The 24,878-nt window shown below is 36.2% G+C and overlaps 1 protein-coding gene across 6 annotated transcripts; it reads left to right on the top strand.

Moving 5' to 3' along the window:
• Nucleotides 1-1,495: 1,495 nt before the first annotated feature.
• dnmt3ba (DNA (cytosine-5-)-methyltransferase 3 beta, duplicate a) lies at nucleotides 1,496-24,303 on the top strand. 6 transcript variants are annotated; one of them, XM_056463663.1, is made up of 26 exons: nucleotides 1,496-1,578; nucleotides 3,485-3,614; nucleotides 3,705-3,850; nucleotides 4,863-5,049; nucleotides 5,206-6,926; nucleotides 7,156-7,324; nucleotides 8,000-8,068; nucleotides 8,359-8,423; nucleotides 9,482-9,613; nucleotides 11,515-11,586; nucleotides 13,878-14,027; nucleotides 14,322-14,429; nucleotides 14,519-14,648; nucleotides 14,816-14,929; nucleotides 15,729-15,773; nucleotides 16,977-17,056; nucleotides 17,148-17,260; nucleotides 17,355-17,538; nucleotides 17,665-17,749; nucleotides 17,964-18,109; nucleotides 20,197-20,287; nucleotides 20,422-20,570; nucleotides 20,857-20,942; nucleotides 21,033-21,102; nucleotides 21,356-21,474; nucleotides 22,228-24,303. In XM_056463663.1, the coding sequence occupies exons 2-26, from the start codon at nucleotides 3,491-3,493 to the stop codon at nucleotides 22,367-22,369; spliced, it is 4,497 nt and encodes a 1,498-aa protein (XP_056319638.1). In that variant the 5' UTR covers nucleotides 1,496-1,578; nucleotides 3,485-3,490; the 3' UTR covers nucleotides 22,370-24,303. The 6 variants fall into 6 exon arrangements, with proteins under 6 accessions (XP_056319638.1, XP_056319640.1, XP_056319641.1 ...); XM_056463664.1 differs by having other exon boundaries at nucleotides 1,523-1,578; nucleotides 3,488-3,614; XM_056463665.1 differs by lacking the exon at nucleotides 8,000-8,068.
• Nucleotides 24,304-24,878: the final 575 nt, after the last annotated feature.

The following is a 24,878-nucleotide window of genomic DNA, read 5'->3' as shown; positions in this document are numbered from 1 at the left end:
AAAACAGTTTTTAATTTTTAAAAAAACATTTAAAGCTCAAAATTATTAACCCCTTACAGCTATATTTTTTCGACAGAAGAAACCATCACTTTAAGCTGTATAGAAGTGTCTTGAAAAATATCTAGTAAAAAAATTATTTACTGTCATCATGGCAAAGAGTTATTAAAACTATTATGTTTAGAAATGTGTCCATTAAACGGAGATGGGTGTTTTCCAGTGTTGTGTTGCAACTGTAAGGGCATCCACTGCATAAAACATATGCTGGATAAGTTGGCGGTTCATTCTGCTGTGGCGACCCCTGATTTTAATTTGACATCTAATTAGAATGCATGAATGAATTTTATTACTTTAGGTAGCCTATATGCTACTATTTCTACAAAAGTCTTTTGCTGCTGTAATCTGATTGCAATAGTAACTGTAAATGAATCAGTATGTATGATTGAATGTAGGCTAACCATTTTGGTCGCTAACAGCTCTTGAATAAATTATTTACAAACTTTGGCTACATCTTAATTTTTTGTTGCTTAAAGCAAGCTAAAATTGACCAATCAGTAATAAATCGCAGTTTTAAAGCTCTTCAAACGACTCGTTTCCTAGTAACTAAAAAGAAACCAATTCAAATTACCCTGCCATTTTTGGTGGTGAAAAATAGCCTCTTCCTGATTCTGGCGCCATATTAACACACACTCAACGCACGATGCACCGCCCGCCATTTCAGTATCACTGAACTTCTCATTGTTTACTACTGTAGCTATATAGAATACTCAGGCTTTATGTTAGCTTGGCGGACGTAGGCTACATGTGCGTTTAACGGTAGAAACGCCTTCTGGTTTGACCACTGAGTAAATATTTAAATATCTAAAACCAGAATGGTAAACTATTTAATCATTATATTTTAATGTCAGCACTTTAACTGGAGCCACGCGCGTGCCCGCCACGTGGCTTTCATTGGCGATTTTCTACGCGCCTCCACGCTTATCATTTAATCCTCTCGGAAAAGGTCGGCAGTTTATTTAAGATGAGGTCACAATTGTGTAATGTCGTTCTTTGCTAATTGAAGGATTGCTCAAACGAGCTAACATCACACTAACCGTCATAATTGTAGTCCGTTTATTTACCCTGCGTTAATTTTTTTTACCGAATTTAAATATTCAGAATACGTTTCGACAGTTTCAATTTAACTGAACACAGTAGGCTAAAACACTAAACGGGTAACGTTATAACTTTAACTGAGCGATAACTAGAAACAGAATGGCGATTTGCATTGAAGTGGCCTACAGTATGTGGTTTACGTACAAAACAAAATTCAAATAAATAGGGTAAAGCTTTTGATCTTATCTTTATCTCAATGTGAAAAGTATTTAAACTTTTCGTCAAGAAAAAAAACGTGGAGCTATTTCCTTCGTGAAATTTAAGCCGGTAGCTAGTGCACTCACGTTAGTACCTCCCACTTCGGGTTCTACTACAGGCCAATCCTTGTCAGCACAATGCATGTGTTGGGGGAAGGCACTGGGTAGATTTGGGATTACCTTCTAGGCTGGGGAGTAGCGAGGTCTCCGGGACCAAGGTACAAATAAGGTAGGACATATATTACTAAAAACACTTTTCAATTTGTAATTTTATGTAAAGACTTAGGATTGTGCTGCACTAGAAAGCACTCATCTGTATGTTGCATGGTCCTAACGTTATACAATTTCGCTGTTTTGCAAGCGACCATTGCAGCTACACAAAGACATACTGACAAAGGCAACCGGTCTTAATACAACGAGAACAAAGATCTGATTTATGAAAAAAGTGTTTACCGTCTGAATTGCCATTATTTACTAATATGTTATGCACCGCATGTGAGCTGTTTACCTCGTTAGGTTGAACGTACTTGCAAAGTTAGAACTATACAATGCAAATAAAGATTCCAGCTTCGTTAGCGTTTACCAATTGTTTCGAAAACGTTACAAAGACAAAGATCGCTGATAAGATTCTAAAATAATCGCATGTTATTTGCCACTACAATTTTATTATGTCATCCCACAAATATACCAAGCGCTAAAGGCTAAATGTATGCTATATGTTTTATATCACGTGTAGACTTCAAGCTTTTAACGTTACTTTAGGTGTCGTTAGCAGCCTGAAGTGTATTGTGTATCAATTTGTCGACACCGTTGAAACCTGTAAAAGTGAAAGCTATTTTTTAAGTGTGCCTCATTCGCGGCAAAAATTACCCCGCGAGATTTTCGTGACTTGGGGAGGAGTTGTTTAACTCAACACTGACGCGAGAATGAGGCTGTAGTCTTTTTAGTTTCGAGGAAATGCAGTCTGCTAGTTACTCTTCGGAAAACTAACCGTCAGTAAAGCACGTCATGATTTTGCCAAGTTCCTGATTAACGTCTATGTTGATCCTAGAACATAATTTTTGTTCGAATATGTAATGCATATTTATTCCCAACCCCTAAACCCAACCATAACTGTACATAATTTCCAAAATCAGAGGGGAATAATAGTTGGATAACAATCATGTAGAACAGTCTACAGAAATCTGTAAGCCTAAACTTGACACAAACGGTAAACATATCCCTTAATTTGTTTTGCTGATTGGAATGTTGTTTACATACACTCAAATATTTTTTCTTGCTCGTTCAGACTACTTATTTAAAATAAGCTGAAACAACACAATTCTTGAGATTTCATTGGGACAACTTAATTTTTTAATGTTCAATCCACATAAATTTGTTAAAAGTGTTAAGTTAACTTAATCGGTTTGTGTTGGGACAAGATGACTGGATTGTGTGGAACCCTGCATTTTTTTACACTGTAGATGTAAATCCAGGAACGTCCTACATGGTGAAATCAGGTCGGCGATAAGTAAACATTGTGGCTTTAAAATCAAAATATGCTAACACATACATACCAGTGTTTCTTTATCATACAATCGGGTTGGTAGTTGGCATAATATAATCTAGTTGGTCTACTCCAGAATACAGTGAAACAGTACTTCAGTAAACATAACATTGCAATATGTGTCTCACATGCTTTGCACAATAATATAATTTAATATACTTCACATGTTTTTGAGATTACCAATCACATAAGAGTAACTTCAATTCTCAATCAGCATGATAAAAAGTGGATTCAGTGTCATTTTTACCATCATACCCTATCTCTATCCTGGGTCTAATGTCTGATCTCATCATAAGAAACTTGGCACCATCTTAAACGTCTTTACTGCTGTAATGCATGTCCGCTGAAATGTTTGCAATAAATATGCTAAAATTAATAAAGGATTATATTGCATGCTAATCATCAACAAGTTGATGCAAAGTTGACATCTTTTCCATAACTATGAGCTGGTTCATATGGTCTCTTCTGTCTTTGTTTTAGTTTTGTTTTTGTGCACACAGAAGTCAGTTGTCTGATCTTGCTTTGTTTGTGGTTATGATTTATTGTCCCTGGGTATCGCTGACATGCATGATTCTTTTCCCCATGAAAGCAGAAGATGGCTACAAATGTTAGTCTGGAGCCTAACAATCCTGATGACAAGTGGAGTCGCTATGAGGTTTTGGGTTGGATCAACAAAACACTACAGACTAATTTTACTCAAGTGGAGCAATGTCGTTCAGGTACTGTTTACATTTTATTCTGTTGTCTAGATATTGAGGAAATCTCTAATATGAATAAGAGAAAATAATTCTGTTTTGCCTTGTTTTTAGGTGCATGTTTTTGCCAGCTTATAGACCTGCTATTCCCAGGGACCATCAACTTGAAGAAAGTAAAATTTGAGTCGCAAAAGAGGTCTGATTTTATGCAGAACTATGGTCTTCTTCAGGCAGCTTTCCGGGATTTAGAAGTGACAGAGGTTAGATTCGCCCTAATGAGTTTTATTAATCTCTTTGTTGCATATAAAATTGTGGATGTTATAACATTGTTATAAGTAAAAAAAAAAACATATTTACATTTTTTTTACACTAAAGGTCTTTGCACACTGAATCTGAAATTTTCATGTGCGTTTTTGTTTTTTTTTTGTATTCATTTGTGTAAAAAATTTTCACGTAAACAAACCTTGCACTTGAGTCCGATGCATATTAATGAATCCATTACGAAAAAATGCTAAACGTTTAAAGCAGTGATCATTTGTTCTGCTCTCTTGTCCAAAGTAGAATATGAAAGAGGAATAAGCTGCATATTGTGTTCATCCAATACTGCATAAAGGAAGGAGAGTATAGTTCATTATCAAAGAGCTCTGCTGGATTATCCCGAAATGCAAAGTTTATTTCAGGAAATCAGAGCAATTTTAATACATTTAAATGTTTGGACACACGCACACACATACATACACACAAAACAAGAGCAGAGGAGTGGCGCATCAGTCACTGAATCCAGCATAGGGGTTCTCAACTGTCTGCCACATTCTGTCTTTATTTTATGCTCTGTGTTTGTCTGTAGCTTAAATGACGGCATTCTGTATTTAGCTTTTCACTTGTACAGTAGTTCAGAACTGATAAAACACCTCTCAAAGTGCCTTTTGGATGCGAAAAGCGTAAAAAATCTAACCAGGTTCACATTTTTTTTGTTGCAGTCAAAAGTTTCGGAGGCAGTGTGTCAATATGTTTGACACAACATGAGTTTGAATAGATTTTTTTACATCTGAAATTTATGGACTAAAATTTCGTATTCAGTGTGTATAAACCTTTACTTACAATTTTTTATGTTGTTGCTATCCTGTTTGGTCCTAGTGGACACAAATGCATTAGAAATGGTACACTGAATATTTAAATACAGCTCTTTTCTTAGAACATCTGAGAAGTATGTTAATAATCAACTTATTTACTTTACTTAGATTTTTCACAATTTTTTTATGCCTCTTTCAGCCAGTTCCTGTGAATGAGCTTCTCTCTGGGAAGTTTAGACCCAATTTCACCTATTTGAAGTGGTTTAAGAAATTTTTCCATGCCAATGTAAAGCAAGGGATGGTGTACAATGCATATGAAGCTCGTGATGGTCAAGAAATTGTACAGGTAGATGATGTCATGAAGTCTCCAAGATCACATGAATCTGGTAAGCCTTCATTTTTTTTCAAAATTTTATTGTTATATATATATTTTTTTAGTGAGTGTTGAATTTAATTATTTTATTAAACTATACATAGGTCTGGGAAATCAGCTTGGCAGTGAAATGCAAACTCTAAAGCCGTTTGTTTTTCTTTTTATACAGGCAGAGTAGGAGAAGAGTCTGACATGGAATTAAATGGAGGGAGGCGTTCTGCAACTTATGATCCTAAGTGGCAAAGAAGCTTGAAATGGATCAGAGCTAGCGATATGGGGGACAACTATGCTTACTGCACAACGTGTGACTACAATATCATCCTACTTGCGGGTTTTCATGATCTAAAGCGCCACCAGCTGACTCAAAATCATAAGAAACATGAGACAGGGAGAACAAATTTACCTGGGAGAAAGAAGATTGAAGAGTCTATTTCATGTAGTGAAACCATGCTGCTCTTTATTCAATCGCATTGTCTTTCCAGTTTACCCTCAAGGATCAACGGGGTCTCCCAACGCAGTGCAAGATACATCCTTGGTCTAAAGTATCCGAACGACATTGTTTCTGCTTGTAAGCTGAACCCGTACTGTATCTACATTTACGGGCAGGTACCACTTGATGTGAAGACTGGAGAAAAGACCAACTGCCATGTGGTACTTGTTGGGTTTTTTGAGGAAAAACAAGCAAGATATTGTATCCGTTTCCTTGATGTCTTTCAGCCTGAAGACTCCGCTAGCTCTGTATCAGGAGGTTTATTTAGCACCCTAAAAAAGTTTGAAGTTCCTGCAAGCAACATGGTAGCTGTTTATATTAATGACCATGAACTGACCTCAGAAAGTGTAGTGTCTCAGATCCGGGAGCTCAATCCACAGGTGATTGACCTCGGTGGACTTTACAGCATACCTGACACTGCCTGCAGTGCTGGCCTACAGACTCACTCTATTCAGATCCAAGAGTTTATTGTCAACATCTATAGACACTTCTCTACTGGTTCCACCAGCAACGACAACCTCAAGATGCTGTTTGCAGGTATTGATGGACTAAAAGTCCACAGCAATCCCCTCTCAAACTGTGAGGAGTTTTGTGTGCTTGTCCAAAGGATGCTTGAAATGTGGAGCGATTTGGTATCATACTTCTCTTCCTGTGATGAAAACAATGACAACGTTAAGCAAATTTGTTCACAGTTGGAGAACCCTGAAATCAGGCTCACCTTGATGTTTCTTGATCAAGCTCTTGGTCCACTTCGTGCCTTTGGGCAGCACTTGCAGGAAAGCAAAAGCTCTGTTCGTGCTGATCTTGTGGAGATCCTTAGAGAAGCAAGTGGGCTTTTACGTTCATATGCCTCAAGCTTCCTCCGCCCTCAAGCGGTCATACGCTATCTGAAAGAACAAGACCCAGCCATCCTAGAGAACAAAGCATTGTGCCTTCCTGCATCTGAGCTCAGTCTGGGGGGTGTGCTAGAAGACTTCATTTCTGCCAGAGAAGAGGAACTAGCAGATTCCCTTAACACATTTTATGATGTATGTTTGGCGATCTATAAAACTCTTACTACCGCCATCGCTGCCAGTCTCCCTTTGAGCGATAGTGTCTTAAGAGCTATTTCACAGCTTCTTAGTCCAGCCGGACGATTAAAGGTCACAGGAAAGAATATAGTTGACCTAGCTATACGATTTGGCTTCTGCTCCAAACCTGAGGATTCTGCAAAACTCAACGATGAGTTCTTGGAGTACCAGCTTGTTGAAGAAGAAAACATGTCTTCAGCTCATTCAATTGAGCGATACTGGTGTACTGTGCTCAAGACTTTTCCACCAACGTCCATCTTCAAGAGACTTGTCCTCTGTCTTTTGGTTTTGCCCAGTCCATCTCTTGATGCAAAAGATATCTTTGCTCAGGTATAGAGTGTTGTTTATTTACATTTCTGTTTTACATCTATTGTTCTATCATTCGCTCCATCCTTCCAGTGGTTCCTTTTATCATTCCATTTCTTGCTTTATCTTGCTTCCGTCTTTCGTTCTGTTATTCTGTCTGTTGCTCCATCGTGCTATTTATCTTTCTTAGCATCTAACATTCTATCAGTCTTAATCAATTTGCGTGAAATTAAAGTGGGTATATTGCTCATAGGCTATTGAAAGTGGCGATGCTGATCAGTTGGATGATAGTTCAAGTGAAAGCGACAGAGATATGGCAAAGGAGCTGGATTCCAATGATGACAACTCCCTAGATAACTCTGAACTTCAGATTTCACCCATCAAAAATGGGATAATGAAAAAATCCAGACGGAGCACATCAGGTAAGTTTTCTTTTTAGAAGAATGAAGCAGACGATCATAGGAGGAAAATTAGCATGAAAACAATTCATAATGAGATTGATGTATATCCTCAGTTCAGCAGTAGTTGAAATACCTGGGGAACAATCGGAGAAAAATGGATGAAAAATTGGGCTTACACATTTGCTATCATGAGCATGCTTGAGGAGGAACCTAAAACCTTGATAAGTCACTGGATTTTAGGTTCATGCTATTAAATTTTATATTCAAAGTTCTGTTGCTGCAGAAAAAGTGTGAATCAATGTCAGAGCAGGCTGACAATTGCTGAAAACTTCTTTATTATTCATTATTTTTGAATGTACTGATGACAGCATTTAGTGGGTGGTTCTTGGTCAAAATAAGCAGCATGGTGAACTTTGTGGTGACTGCTTAAGGTCCTGCTCTGCAAGACTAATATCTGGAGCAGCATAAAGTTTTTAAAGCATATGAAGATCTTCTGACCTACTGGTTGTTAATATTAAGTCTTTGTTGTGTTCCTCAAATTACTTGATTCATTTCCCAATGAATTGTTATGGATCAATTTAGTGCTATCATGTGATAAGTACAATAAAGTTGTTATTTTTATAGCAGTTAAAATTCTGTCCAGTCAGATCCAGCAGAGGCTGGTTAGATTGATGGAAACAATGTGTTGTTTTCCAGAGACGGTTCAACACTCAAATGCAGTGAAGCCTTGTGTGGTGCAACTGGAGAAGATCACCAGTCAGAGAGGTGTGAATTAAATGCTTAAGACCAGTTTAAGAGGTTCTAGAGCAGCTATCGAATAATGCTTTATAATCTTAACTGCTTCTGTTGGTGTCGAACATCTTTTCGTGTTAATCTTCTTACTTTGCCTCCGCTCAAGAAAATGATTTATTGCATTGAAAATACAAATGTTTTTTTTTTTTTTGTGGGTGAAGGCAATGTTAATTGTTGCTTTTTGCGTAGACACCACTAAATGGATACAGTTATTGTTGGCTGTTCTTATCAATTTAACTGTTTTATTTTGTTATCCTCTGCAGAAGTGAACCTGAAGAAAGACGGAGTCAAAAGTGATGGCACCTTGACTAGTAACACATTAAAGGAGGTAATATCTGCGAAACAAGTTTGGCATTGAAGCCATCAAAAAAGTTTTCAGACTTTTTTTAGACTAGTGCTTACCAAAGACACATTGTATTCTTGAGATGACAAAGCAAAATATAACTGATTAAATCAGCTCCACAGAAGAAAAAGCACTGGCACTCACATGCAAATCAACCATATCATTACACTCATCTCACTTGATTTAACTTCTTTAGAGTTTCCAACCATCAAATCAATAAAAGTGTAACGCTGCTTTTTTCCTCTACAAATGTTTTATAAATAGGGCTGGGCAATTACTTGTAAAGTAATTGAAATCAACATTCAAAACCTATAATTGATCAAAATTTTCCAGGTCACATTTTTCAATTACTTTCCCTACAGCGTGTGGAGTCACGTGACCCTGCTCTGTTTACTGTTTTGTGTCAAGCAGAGCGTATGGTCTGGCACAGCCTACACGCGGTCGCATACCCCTCGCCGTGACTGATGCCAATGCTGACATCTCAAAAAATGTAACTACACGTCACAACTACGCATAGCGCAAGCTCTGTGATTGGTCGGCTTGGTATTGTTGACGAGTTTGGGTGGCGCGGAGTGGGCAAATAATATATGAATAAATAAAAAGAATCATTCATTAATCGTAATCGAGTTAAAATGTTCAATTGATCGAGAAAGCCCTATCTATAAATCGCCCAGCCCTATCTATACATTTTTTTACTTCCACTATTCTTCAATCCATTTGGATTTCCTCATTGGTCAGTGAGACAAATTGTCAAATGCATACATGCATACGTACATGCATACATGGATTAATCATTTTTTAAGCTGATTGGCGATGGAGCATTATATCACCATATTTTGATACTTTCTCAAAAGTTATTTGAAACATTGAAATTGTCACTTTACTTGCATTTAATTTGCGTTCTATAAAAACTCGTTCAACAAAATAGGATGTTTCATCATTGAAGCCTGTAACTTTGGACCCTGATAATGATTACTTCACTGTAGGTGTCATGTGACCTGAGTGTTAGCGTACTTGTATGTAATTTATATGCCTATGTATAGGATTCTGTTAGGGGAATACACGGTTGGGAGAGCAGCTTACGGCAGAAACCACAGGCTCGTTCAGTCTTTCAGGCCGGTGCAGGTACCTGGAGCAAACCAGCGATTCAAGACATGGACCGCAAACCAGAGGCGGTATGTACCTGCACAGGTCAAGATTCTGGCTTTATCGCAGACGTCGAGTGTCCACTTCTTCATGTCCTCCCATTTATGCTCTCTGTGTTACATTGAGCCATTTTTATACGCGATTTAATGCCGCTTCATGAATGTGTGCATGAGTCCTGTGGTTTCTTTTTTAGTTGCTAGATGAATCTTGTGTTCCTCCTGTAGCTGTGTGTCACTGTCTGTTTTTCCCCTGCAGTTTTATCGCTAACATTAACTTTTGCTTCTCAATGGCGTTTAGTTTCTTGTTTTTTTTGCTTTGCTGATTTAGAAAATGTTTTGTGAAAATTGTTTTATGAATCAATTAAAAATCATTGCACAGTGCTTCCCACACATAGACTTTACTTGGGCAGGCTGCCCCGGTATATTAATGGCCGCCCAAGAATATTTGGTGGTGACACATGAACAATACTATTATTATCATCCTTTTACACTTTTTTTGTATCCGCCCAAGAAATCCAAACGTTTGCGATCGATTAACCAGTGGAAAAATCTTCTGTCGCACTGCACATTTCCTACTGCTGGTTCTGTGTTGTGAAAACTGTCAACACTCCCACAGACAGTCACGTGCTCTGCAGACCCACAGAGATGTGCCAAAATGCGTCCGACCATAGTCTGAATCTCCTAAAATATCCGGGGTTCAGGTTTTACTTTCGCTGTCTAAAGTTGCCTTTAATTGTATGCGTTACCTTATTGCATTACTTTTTCGCAGCTGACTGCGCACGCACAGCCCCTAGAGAAACATTAAATAATTATTTAATAAACTGCTCAGATAAACTTTACTATATACTTGGAGAGAACAAAATATACTGGCTGCAAAATATTTGTACACCATTAGAAATGGCTAATCAACAAATTTGCCTTATTTAAATGATCTACACTTTTTCTTCTAGTAATTATTATCATTTTTAGCAATAATGTCTATTTTTATTACTTTTTTTGTTATTTATTACTTATTTGCTGCATATTTTATTAATTTATTGATGTTAATATATTACATACTTTTATACAAATCTAAAATGCTTTGGTGTCTGTAATGTCAATACTGTAAAGTCAAGCCAATAAAGCAACTTTAGAGAGAGAGAGGGCAGCCTTTACCTGTTAGTGGGTGCACATGGCTCCTAAATAGCATAAAAGTATAAGAAATTGTGGATTTCTTTTACCCACTTACCCATTTCTTTAACCTTTACCCACTGAAAAAAAGCTGTATAACAGTGTCATAATAAATAAAAATATAGTTAAAAAACAATTTTTTTTGTTTGTTGCTTGTTGACCATTTATGTGCTGTGGGTAAAAGGTGTGCTTCAATCCGGCTATCACTGCAAGTGATAATGTGGGAAGCGCTGTTGCAGCATTACACATGTGGTAGTGATAAGCTAACAAAAGGCAAATTGCTTGTGTAATTAAGGGATAGTTCACCCAAAAATGAACTATTTCATCATTTTGGAGTTTTGTTTTGCAAAATGTAGGAGGGAGTAACTAGTGTAAATACTCATAGTTTCTAGTATTCAATTTTTTCCATTGTAATTTTTCAATTTACTGTGGAATTTATAGGAAAGCATAAAAGTTTTGCTCATCCACATTGTTAAAAAATGATGATCATTACAAACAGAACTTAATACAAGTTTGTAAAAGGTAGCAAAAGATAGCAGTTTTGTTTTTGGGTGAACTTTCATGGGGTATGAAGAATATTTCAAGCCCTTTAAGCTTCAACAGAATTGCTGCTTGCTGCTTGCTGTTTGGAAGCTTGCATACACACAGATTTGCTGGAGGCTTCATTAAACTGTGTGTTATGTATGCGAAATATGTGGTTTTTAATTTTCCTATGCTATGTTATTTTTGTCTCCCTAATGTAATTGTTTTTTTAATTGAAGGTGAAAAATGATGCTCATTTATCAAGTTCCACACCGAGTCCCAGACGTGGAAAAAGAGATCAAGCGTACAATGTAAGTCCTCTAGGATTCTCTCATTAATCTTTGTTATTTTAGGGTTTACCCGTGGGCAGATTTATTTAAATTAAAACAAACTGGTAAGATTTATGTTTGTGTGGTTTGATCTATGAAAACTATTAAACAAAAACAGGACAGGTTACAAGATCTAACCTAAAAACACATCATGTCTGTTTTTTTTTCTCACAATGCTGGCTGTTACAGTTTACTGCATGTGTCAGAAATGCAAAATGGAATTTGTGGCACATTTTAGATTAGGATTGGATCAATAGACGATGCCATCACAATGTCCCACCCCCTTCGCAGCAGCAACCCGCTTGCAAAAAATACACACAGCCCCGTTTACACTAATACGTCTATTATGTCCACACTATACAGCTGAAAAAGCACCTCACGTGACCACACACACAAACTCTGTTATGCGCTGCAGCGTCTGAGCTCTAGCAGTCAACCCAGAGAGCAGTGCATATCAGACAGTTTATCAAGGATGTACCGCTGGATTGCATCTCACTATAGTTGTTAAACGTAACATTTAATTCATCTTGTCTCTAGGAGAGGTGGAGGCATCGCTGCCCTGTTTAAAAATGTCTATGAGTGTAAACAAGTGTCATTTGGTGACTATTTGTCTTTTGAATATCTGAGTATAGCACTAAAAAGGTGCTCCACGCATCTTACTGATCATGATCTACAGACCTCCAAAATATTCTCCAACTTTTGATGATTTTACAGAGCTGTTAATAATAGTAACCTCTGAATTTGACTATTTTACTATTGCTGGGGATTTTAAGAGAAATCAGAGAAACTTGTTCGTGCTTTTATCAGCAGCAGGGTGGATTACTGTAACAGCCTTCCCAAAAAAACGGGTCTTCCCAAAAAGACAGTCAGACAGTTGCAGCTCATCCAGAACGCTGCGGCCAGGATTCTGACCAGAACCAGGAAATCAGAGCACATCACGCCTGTCCTCAGGTCTTTACACTGGCTCCCAGTTACATTCAGAATAGATTTTAAAGTATTATTACTTGTCTATAAACCACTAAATGACCAAGGACCTCAATACATGACAGATATGCTCACTAAATACAAACCTAATAGATCACTTAGATCATTAAGATCATATAAACTAGAAATTCCAAGAGTTCAGTCAAAGCAGGGTGAATCTGCTTTCAGCTACTACACCCCCCGCTGCTGGAATTAGCTTCCAGAAATGATCAGATGTGCTCCAACATTAGGCACATTCAAATCAAGACTGAAAACACATCTGTTTAGCTGTGTCTTTACTGAATGAGCACTCTGCTACGTCCGACAGATCGCACTATTTTGTTTTTCTCCTTTTCATCTTTTTATAACCGTTTTAACACCATTTTATCTGTTTTTATCAGTTTTTTAAAATAATTTTTATTATTTGTTTTTTATTTTTCTTATACTTGTCTCTTTTATTCCTGTTTATGTAAAGCACTTTGAATTGCCACTGTGTATGAAATGTGCAATATAAATAAACTTGCCTTGCCTTGCCTTACAAATCTTCGGTCCTTTGAATCTATTAGGTAACGTGTCACAGTGTCAGTACACTGCTTCAGTCTTTCACTTTCACGCTTGTACTTAGTAATTTTAGCAAAAACCTCAGATACTATTGGTTGGTTCCTGTTGGTTGTGCACCTTTTTACCAACCAAGTTTGTTGATGCCATTATAACGACACCAATCACTCTGCCTGTTCATGCCAGAGTCCCGCGGAAAAAGTGATTGACAGGTGGTAATTTGTGTGTAACTTATCTTTATTTATTTATGATTTGGTTATGGGTAAAACAAAGACCATACAGGTCAGGTAGTTGAAACAGTAGACTACAAATAATTTGTTATGAATTAATTAATTATTCCTCTATAATTAATTTACCGCAGCCTACGACAATAATGCCATCGTCCATCGCAATGTTTTACATTAGACATTGTAAAATGCCAAATTGGTCGACAACGCCCAACTCTTATTTAATTTTTTTTTTTTTACACATTTTAAAAACTGATAGAAATACCACCACATTTCATAATACACACATTTCAGCATATTGCGGAATCTTGTTTGAAGTTATATCTATAAGTTTGAAGTTAATATAATCTTTTGTTTTTTGGAACATTTTTTGTAATTGTAATTTTCTAAAATGTTTTAGAAAAAAATTGAAAGTAGTATTTATCCTGGCTATACAGTAACTTCTTGATTGATATAATAAATAGTGATTATTCATAGATGTTCTGAATGTAGTATGCCATACCGATTGTCTGTTTCTCTGTGCAGGATGGAAAAGGTTTTGCCGTTGGAGAGCTGGTTTGGGGTAAAGTCAAGGACTTCTCTTTGTGGCCTGGACTGGTGGTGGCATGGAAGGGCAGGATCGTTCCTGTGTCTATGAGGCGCGTGGAGTGGTTTGGAGATGGAATGTTTTCAGAGGTTAAGAGTCAACCATATTCTCACATTATTTCCCAGATTTCTTTAGATCAATGGTCTCAAACTCAATTCTTGGAGGTCCACAGCTCTGCATAGTTTAGCTCCAACCAGCCCCAACTTACACTTGCTTAATAGTCAATAGTAGTCTTGAACACCTTGATTAGTTGGATCAGCTGTGTTTGATTGAGGGTTGGAGCAAAACTGTGCAGAGCTGCGGCGCTCCAGGAATCCAGTTTGAGACATATGATTTAAAGAATACAGTTTTTTATTAGAGCATGTTTTCTTTGTCAATCTTAGATTCATACAGATGGACTTCTGCCATTTGGTGCGTTTTCAAAGAATTTCTGTAGTAAATCCTATGAAGGTTTGCCTACCTACAAGAATGCCATCTTCCAAATCCTAGAGGTACTGTGGAAAATACTCTTTTATCCATTATTCTGCTAGGAATCAAGAACCAGTTCTAATTGTATTGAGATGTTAATGTTCATGTGTAGCTGGCAGCAGAGCGCAGTGGGAAGTTGTTCCCGCCTTCAGAGAAGAAAGGCGAAGAGGTAAAAGCCATGATGGATTGGGCATTAGGAGGCTTTCAGCCCATGGGTGCTGATGGCTTTTTGCCCGCTGCAGGTATGTACATAAGCTAAAAATGATCTGTATGTAAAAAGATGCGAACAGTGGCAAGTTGCCTGTTACAAAAACATTATAATTGTCACATTGAACAGAAAATAAAGCCTATGCACATAAAAAACATCTGGATTTATAAACCGCTGTTTCCTCTGGTTTCTATTTCACAGATAGCTCTACCAGTAATAAAACGGAGTCAGATTCCTCTGTGTCTGATTATCAGCCTCCAGCAAAGAGAAAGTACGTCTTGAAGAACAGACCTTTAACTCAGGAGTGCACCAGAGGTCAGTTATATCAAGGGTTCCCAAACTTTTTAGCCCATGACTCCCAAAATAACAATGCCAGTGACTCGCGACCTCCACTATCTTCTGAGGTGGTTATAAATATCCAAACATTGGGCACACAACATTAGTCCTATATAAACACGAGAGTATTGACAACAGAAAAAAGTGTAACTATCTAACAACCATATACATTTTATAGTCATTTATTAATTAGTTTAATTTAATATTAACCTTACGTAATGAGACTGGTGGGCACAATGTTTTCAGCACAAGTCTATTCTTGGCTTAATTTTGGAGACCGCCACTTGGACATCATTCTCATTGTTCAGTTGTGGCCTGTTTTTATTTTTAGTGTTTGATTGCCATGAAGGTGTCAGAAAGTTTAACCTCGTGCTATAAAATCAATCTGCTGCAGCTGACGCTATTGCTGTGTTATTAATTTAACGTAAACACACCGATCCTATGAAAAAAATTGAAAGACTGATCGTTGTATTTTTTTTTTGTGCAATTATTAACTACTATTCCTACCTTCAGTAAGTTATGGATAAAATATGGTAATTCTAATAGTTTAATCAAATTTATTTGACTTTTGGAAATCACCAAACGACCCCCTGTCATTGTCCCATGACTCCCCAAGGGGTCCCAATCCCCACTTTGGGAACCACTGAGTTATATCAATCTGAATATAGATCAGAAGCGTCACATAAAGAGCATAAATCATAAATCGTTTTCATCTCATTAAGCATTGAATTGTGTGTTATTGAGGAATTGTACACTTATTATTTTGTGTTTTTCTCAGATCAAATGGTCCTTGAGGTAACCAGTAAAGGCAGAAAAATTGAAGGTGAGCACTTATTTTATTACTTTACTTACTTATTTTCTTTTTTTAATTAGTCATTTTAGCTTGTTAACTGTTCAATAATTTATTTTACCCTTGCTGGGTCAACTGAGGTTTAAAATATTCTGTATTTATTTTTTTACTCTACTTTTATTCAAAGCGAATTATAATTGTGGAGAATTGAATGGAGCGAAATATGTGTTAAAACCCAGAACTTGTCAATTAGTACTAGATTTAAAATGATCCATTATAACTGGCCATGCGTACTTGTATCACACCTGAAAAACTAAACAAGTTTAACCCAAACAGATATATCCCAGATATATGTTGAAATGACAAAAACATAAAGGAACATTCATTTATTGGATCTGGAAATGTGAGGTGGTTAAGATTTTCTGGCACAACATAATAACATTAATCTCCTCAATTATTTCAAAACCAATTCCAGTTACCTCTGAAATATGTGCTTTAGGTCTATTTCCTGTAAGTTTGTCATTACCAGGTTATCAAACTAAAATGATTAACATGTGTCTTGTTATTGCAAGGCGTTTGATAGCACTCTATTGGAAGAACATAGAAAGTGCATTCATTGACCTCTGGCTAAAAGATTTGACACGGTACATTGCACTGGAAAGAATCACCTACAGTATAAAGGGCAAGTTAAAGGAGTACTATAAAATTTTGGATCTGTTTATACAGTTTTTGGAACAAAATCATACCATGGCACAAGGAAATACCTCTCATTATACTGATAATTTTGATTGATATGTGTACATGTATATTTTTGTATGTGGAATACAGTATATGGTTGTGTTTTAGCCCATGTATAACAATATATTTACCTCTTTAACTGAATTTGTGTGTGGAAAATGTAAAAAAAAAAAATGTAACTGTTAAATTTCAAGTGTTTTTTTTTCTACAATAAAAAATGTTTAATAATTGTGGAGAATTGGAGTAATCAAAGCATTAGAAACAACAACATGCAAATACATACATATATATATATATATATATATATATATATATATATATATATATATATATATATATATATATATATATATATATATATATATATATATATATATATATATATATATAATTCCCAGTTAGTTGAATGCAGTACACTAACATATATTTGCCTTCATGAGGTGCTTTTTGTTTTATGTGTAATTCATCATAAAGAATGTCTTATGGCTTTTTCTCCAGATTTCTGTCTGTCCTGTGGAAGCAGCAACACTGAAATATTCCATCCTCTTTTTAAAGGAAGCCTTTGTATTAAATGCAAGGTATGAAGCGAATCCTTTTCTTTTTAGTAATAACAAAACCATTACGCTGTTGGTCATCGAGAGTGTCATTTTTCACTGTGTGATTGTGCAGGAGAACTTCACAGAGACACTGTACAGATATGATGATGATGGCTATCAATCCTACTGCACCGTGTGCTGCGCTGGACTAGAGGTCATTCTCTGTGGAAATGCCAGCTGCTGCAGGTTTGGAAACATGCTCATTTAAACATTAATTCTTGTATGCCATGATAACCAGCCAAATACGCTGTTTTAATAATTGTTTTCACTCTCTTTTCAGGTGTTTCTGTAAAGACTGTTTGAATGTGTTGGTTGGTCCGGGGACATTTGATAAGCTGAAGGAGGTTGACCCATGGAGCTGCTACGTTTGTCTGCCATCAAAGTGCTACGGCGTGCTCAAGCTGAGGACTGACTGGAGTGTTCGTGTGCAGGAGTTTTTCGCCAATAACAGTGCCTTAGAATTTGTGAGTGTTTATTTAATGTAGTTATTGATTGATTTAAAAGAGAGAGCTGACCCCAAAACTGTTTTTGACATGTGATGTTGTTATAAATCTACGTATTTAAAAAAATGTAATTAAATAATTTTTCAGGAGCCACATCGAGTGTATCCTTCTATTCCAGCTCATAAGCGCCGTCCAATCAAAGTCCTCTCCCTGTTTGATGGAATTGCAACAGGTCTGTTCACTATTCATTTTTTGTATTCTGCAGTCAAAAGGTTTGAAGTGACAGGAAAGGGAGGAAATAATGACTTGTATAATGAATAATGGTTTTAGTTTTCGGTTGAATTATCCATTCAAATCTGCTTAATTTAAATACTAAATGGGTGTTTACATGACACATGTTTTAATTAATCATGGAAAACCCACTATACTTGTTTTTTCTCCTTTAGGCTATCTGGTTTTGAAAGATCTGGGATTTAAGTTGGAGCGCTACATTGCCTCTGAGATCTGTGAAGACTCCATTGCTGTCGGAATGGTCAAACATGAGGGCAAGATTGAATACGTGAAGGACGTGCGCACCATCACTAGGAAACATGTGCGTATAAACCATTATTGCATACACTTTGGCTACGTTCACACTGCAGGCAAATGTGGCCCAAATCTGATTTTTTTCCCCCTCATGTGACTCGGGTGATGACAGTGTGAACAGCCCAAACCGCATGGAATGTGATCTTTTCAGGTCAGATCTGTGCCACTTTCATGTGTAGTCCTAAATCAGACACAGATCTGATGTTTTGCAATGCGACCGCAGTGTGAACGGTTTTGTGTGTGACTTTTACATAATCTTCAAGCGACATGCGTCATCATTCTGTGCTGCAAACATCCTCTACTCCTCAGCAGCATAGTAGAATGGCACACAGGGTGATTACTGTACCACAGAAAGTTGGTTGTTCATGTTAAAAGATTTTAAAGGCAAAACTGGTGCTTGTTAACCAATCTGGTTAACGATTGAGGCACGGGTTGATCGCGAAGCTGAAAAGCATCGTGGGTGTTGCGGATAGGGGATCTGTGTGCAAAGGAGGGAGATCTTTCCGAGAGGAAAAAAAGGCAGGTGCTCGAGCACCCAAACCCCCCTTCTGCACTTGTTTGTTGTTTATAACGAAGTAAAATTAAATAACTCTGCAAACGGAGATAAAGCAACTCCGCCTTCACAGTTTAGTCTGCTGCTGCTCATTAACCCTTTGAGTTCACTACACTGCTGATCAGAACGCCACGTGCCGTGGTTGTCATAAATCACAAATGATCAGTGTTTTTAATCACAAGAGACTAATTTTAGGTCTCAAATGGCGAAATACACATTAGTTGTAGCAGAACAACCCTTTACAGTTCATGAAATACACCACGGTTGTCTGTGGAAAGAGTAATAATCATAAGCATGATCTGACAGCATGCTTACTTCATACAGTATACACATTGTGTGCATAATTAGACATTTTGTGCTGCCCGTATCTGTACTTTTGCACATGCGGGTCAGTTTAGGAACAGGATCTGTTTACTGTTTTTTTTTTTTTTTTTTCTACACTTCGCCAATTAGTGAAGTTTTTTTCCCTCTCCGCTGTCGCCACTGGCTTGCATGGTTTGGGATCTGTAGAGCTGCGCATCGTTGGATTTGCTCTTCAGTGTTTGAACTCTCAGTAGTGATTATTAAACCACACTGAACTGAGCTAAACTGAACTGAACTTAAACACTACAAACTGAACTACACTGTTCCAATTTTTTATGATCTTTTATGTGGAGCTGCTTTGACACAATCTACATTGTAAAAGTGCTATACAAATAAAGGTGAATTGAATTGAATTGAACTGAACACTGCAAATCTGATATTGGCCACATTTATAAGAGCAGTGTGAACAGCCATGCAAAAAAATCAGATCTGAGAAAAAATCAGATTTGAGCACTAAACCTCGCAGTGTGAACGTAGCCCTTGAACTATTTGACGTTGTTTATATACATTTTTTAAAGTGTATATAGATTATAGCAGTTAACCAAATTTGAATAGCTGAACTTCTATATTTTTATTTACAACGTTTTTCATACCTGTAAGAACTAGGGATGCTCCGATCGATCGACCAGAGATCGGTATCGGCCAATAATCTGATTTTTTGACTCAATCGGTACTCGCTAATCTGGCTGATCACATGAACGAATCACAAGTGTTCGTTAACAGGTTTACAAGCAGAGGAAGATGCATTTTAACTTCTTATGTATCAGATATGCACTCCAAACTTTTTCTTCTTTGAGGAACGTTGAATTCTTCTTCTACATTTGCAATGTTTCCAAATTGCATTGTAAGCCAATGTTTTATGTATTATTTTCTGTAAAGCAGCTTCTGACCATGACGTGTTCACACTAAATGTTTATAAGAGATGTGTTTAAGGGATTATATGCAACATCCTTCATTTATTCTCTTAGGAAAGAAGAGCTCTCCACTTAGAGGGAAATTGTGCTTTATGCAATGTTAAAGTTATATAAAGCTTGAAGCATTAGAATCGGTACTCTGTATCGGCCGATCACCATGACCAGTAATCGGTACACTGTATCAGCTCCAAAAATCCTCATCGGAGCATCCCCTAGTAAGAACAAAGAAGGTAGTTGTTAAACGACTGTTGATCATTTTTGCAGCTGGCAGAATGGGGGCCATTTGACCTTCTGATTGGTGGAAGTCCTTGTAATGACCTGTCCATGGTGAATCCAGCCAGAAAAGGTCTTTTTGGTAAGACATTTGTTTTTTATTCCGTGTTCATGCTACATATTTAATAGATTTGATATAGATTTTTAGTAGTAAGAAGAAGTATATAATGCAATTACAATAAAGTTATATTTTGACTTTCTCTTGTATTGTTTCAGAAGGCACAGGCCGGCTGTTCTTTGAATATTACCGCATGTTAACTATGATGAGACCAAAAGAGGATGACGATCGGCCCTTTTTCTGGCTCTTTGAGAATGTAGTAGCTATGAGTGCCCACGACAAGGCTGATATCTGCCGTTTCTTGGAGGTAAAAAAAAGTTATTTTCTTTTCCTCTGGCTTGAGATGTGGTCAGATTTTTATGAACATTTGTGAACATTTCTCATTTTTTTGCATGCAATAGGTCTGTTGTCAGTACTTTAATGTTCTACGAAGCAAATCACAAACTGCAGACACCTACAAACCAATATAAATGCATGCAAAATCTGTAGAGAGATGTTTTCTGTGCTTCACTGTGATTTTCATATGAATGCATAATTTGTAGCAGAGGCATTTTACTGTGAAGGTGTGTTGTCATGTATTTGTCTTTTTCCAGTGCAATCCTGTGATGATTGATGCTGTAAAAGTAAGCCCAGCCCACAGGGCACGTTACTTCTGGGGGAATTTACCTGGAATGAACCGGTATAAATGCACACCGACATACACGCATATCCATTGGCATAAAGCACAGTTCAGAAATAGATTAATGTGACTTTTATTTTGTATTTTTAGACCTGTTGCGACTTCCCTGACTGACAATGTAGATCTGCAGGACTGCCTGGAATCCGGACGAACCGCAATGGTAAAATGTTCATTGTGTCTTCTGACTGAGACATTAACGTTTTGCTCAAGAATGGGGGAAGACAAATGCAGAAAAACAAGTTTAATGTAGTTGCAGTTTACATTAGTCTAAGAAGATGTATGTTGTAATGTCAGAAATCTAGAGCTAGAAAACAAAGGTATGTAATAGAATGTCAGAAAAAAATCTTTCACTCAGTTTCTTTCCTGTTAACAAAACCAATTAAACTCCATTTCTTTTTTCACTCTATCATTAGTTCAGCAAAGTTCGCACCATCACCACCAAGTCCAATTCCATTAAACAAGGGAAGACGGGACCTCTGCCAGTCACTATGAATGGAAAAGAAGACTATCTTTGGTGCACCGAAATGGAGAAGTGAGATATTTATATAAACTGATTTTTAAATTTGATTTCCATAAGTGTTTAATTAATAGTGTGTAATTGCTAAAAGTTGTGTATCTCTTTTTTTTTTTTTTTTTTTTTTTTTTTAATGGACTGACAGTGAGGTGGAGTTGTTGTTGTCGACCACCATTTTTGCTGAATAGTCACATGACTAAAGATGTCAGCGACTCATTTAATCATTCACAATTCAATCAAACAGATGATTCTATAAGAAACTTCACTAATTTCTTTTTGAAGGGATCATCAGCTCTTGTTCTCATGTGATCAATTAAAAAACAGGTTAATTCAGGAACAAAATAGCAAAAGAAAAATTCTGAAATGGAATGCGCTGTAAAAAAATGAAATCCATATCACATTTGTAGTCCAATTTATTTGCTGATATTCAGGACATCTCTTGCCCATTTTATATATAACTATATATCTAATACTTCAAAAAATTAATTGGGATATTTATTCTGTCATTGTAATTACATAACATGCTTTATCAAGCAGTTATTTCATATTTCAACATTGTTAAAACAAAAATGGGAAAATTATTATAGACAATATATGAAGATAGAGAATATATGAAAATTTAAGTGCATCTTGGCGTTTTCATCAACCCTTTTTTTATGTGCATCTCCAAAATGCGCATATAATGCATAATGCAAATCTATTAGACCAAAATTGTTTGTTCTAACGTGGCTTAACAAAATGGCTGATTTTTCTTTTTGCTTGCACTTTCAGAATATTTGGCTTCCCAAAGCATTACACAGATGTGAATAATATGGGCCGAGGACAGAGGCAGAAGGTTCTAGGACGGTCCTGGAGCGTTCCTGTGATCCGACATCTCTTTGCACCTCTGAAGGATTACTTTGCTTGCGAGTGAAGCCGCTCTCTGGTCATGACAACACTGGAGGTTTAACATCAAATCCCTCAGAAAAATGAATTTGATTGTTATTTTTAAAGGTTTCTGCAGATTCTGACTTCACAGAATATTTTTCTCAAGTTTTAACATTTCATTAGTTTCCAATATTGAGAACTTGTTTCAAAATCCTGGTCAGTGGTCCTTGGAATGCACAGACACTTTTGGATCTGATTTTTAAAGTCATAAGTACTGTTGTTTTTAACTGTAAACGTGGAGAAAGACACACTATTCTCCACCCGCTACCTCAGTGCCACTCTGTGATTGGTTCTTTGTCTGGAGCAATGGCTATTTATAATTTAATGAATAAGTTAACTAGTTCTCTTTTATCTGAAATCATTTTAACCTCATGGCAGCATTTTATATCACATTTCCACAGATATGTTCCTTGTTTAGGAATACATGTTCTTTTATTAAATAATGCATTTTAAAAAATAATAATTGGTAGTATTGGTGCTGTTTTATAATGTAGAATGTTTGGCCACCATGACCACACTTAAACATTTTCTGTTTAGGATCATCTAAAAACAATATTAATACACATACGTGACTTGGATTTCAATTAAATGGATGGTTTACTCCAATTCTGTAATTTACTTCCTCTCCAATTGTTCCAAAGCTTTTTAAGTTTATTTCTTTTGCTGAACACAAAGATATTTTGAAGAATGTTGTAGACTGACAGCCATTTCTTTTCTGATATAGGACGTCAGTGGCTACTGGTGCCCAACAATCTTTAAAATAATAAATAATATTGTGTTCATTAGAGGAAAAAAAACACTTAAGGTTTTGGAACCTCCTGAGAGTAAGAAAACTTTCTTTTTTGAAGTATTTTCATTTTTGGTTGAACTGTTCCTTTAAGACTGCAGCATTTTTTTGTTTACCCCATTTGTTACCTGTACGCACTTCCGAATTGCAACTTTTGGCTATTGGTATAAAACTGTAGTCACTGCAGGATGCCTTTAATTTGTTTTGTTTTTTAGGATTTGCCACAATATATATTCAAGAGTAAGCCCCGGTGCTAAATTTTAAGCCTTTTTTGTACAACATTATGCAGACTGATTAAGAGCTTAAACTGAAACAAGTGCCTACAAGTGAGCAGGCTCTATTTTTGTGATAACTGTGTTGTTTTTAACTGGCATGACTTGAGAATGAACTAAAAGGAATCATTTGAGCTACTTTGCATTTGTCTAGGGCAAGTATATAAGATTTTTGTCAACACTTGTGGTGGAACATGTCAGTTTAGAGCTTCAGAATGTGTGTTGAAATACTGTGTGTTCTGTAGTTGTGCGTTTAGCATGTGTGTTTTTAAGCATTATGCAGATGGTGATTGTGGTCAAGGATAAAAAACTTAGTGAGACACGGGTCACCATGAGGTGAATGTGAGCTTTCGTGAAACATCAGTAACTGGATTCTGTGTCCCATTTGGATGTTTATGTGTTGTAGCAAAGCTTTAGAAAGTCCCAGAATCATCTGTTATCATTTTTAAAATGTTGATGTGATGGTCTGTTAGTAATTTTGAGGTGCAGTATTGTCTCTTTTAGAATAACTCCCTCAGGTCTCAACACCAGCAGGCCTCATTGGACTGATATATAATGTTACACTTGATTTTTTTTTTTTTATTCAATACTTTGTGAACAGAATATACTATATATTTTTACCCTTTAAATTGGCCTTAATGTCTTTTTTCTGTTCTGTTTTTTTCTGAAGGGGTCCTTTAAAACCCTGTATTTTGGTGCTAAATGAAATGCTAATTATTTCTGTAGGTCTAGGATGTTTTTTTAACTGATGATTGACAAGACATAGATTTTAATATCTGAAATAATCTTCATCCCTAGCTTTAATATTCTGTGCTTGTACTAACATCACTGATGAAAAATAAATTGCACCAAACTCTTTTATCTGACTGTCTTTTTTTTATTGAAATGTTCATGTAATTGTTTTGGCAAATAACTAAGTGTCAGATTTCTGCTTGTTTTGAATGCATGTCTTATTAGATTTATATTTAATATTGTGCTTAGGAGCAAGTAATTAAATGTTTTAAATTTGTTTAAAAAATATTTTTTTCATGTATGCCACTTTATAGTTTATATTGATTAAAAGCATGAGTAAAATGCTATGAAGACATGTAAAATATCATGCATTTTAGTATGATAGCTAAGCTAATTTCATTGTAATACATTTTTTAGACATGCTGAAATAAAAGTCTGAAATTAAACTTCCGGGTAATGAGGAGTTTAATAGACTGATTTTTTTTTTAATTAATTAATTTATTAACAATTCTTGAACAATAATAGAAATGCACAAAAGACTGAGATAATCAATTTACATTCACAATCTTTCCATCACCATTAATAATAATACAACATATATACAAAAAGAAATATAAAAAATGAACAAATAAAATAAATGATAAAGAAATATACGTAGCAAGGGAGTTGAAGTTCTCAAAATATGAATAATATACTGATCTTTA

The sequence above is a fragment of the Danio aesculapii genome, chromosome 8, assembly GCF_903798145.1.
Source record: "Danio aesculapii chromosome 8, fDanAes4.1, whole genome shotgun sequence".
Classification (NCBI taxonomy): domain Eukaryota; kingdom Metazoa; phylum Chordata; class Actinopteri; order Cypriniformes; family Danionidae; genus Danio; species Danio aesculapii.
The sequence above is the reverse complement of the archived record's forward strand: the minus strand, read 5'-3'. Positions and strand labels throughout refer to the sequence as shown.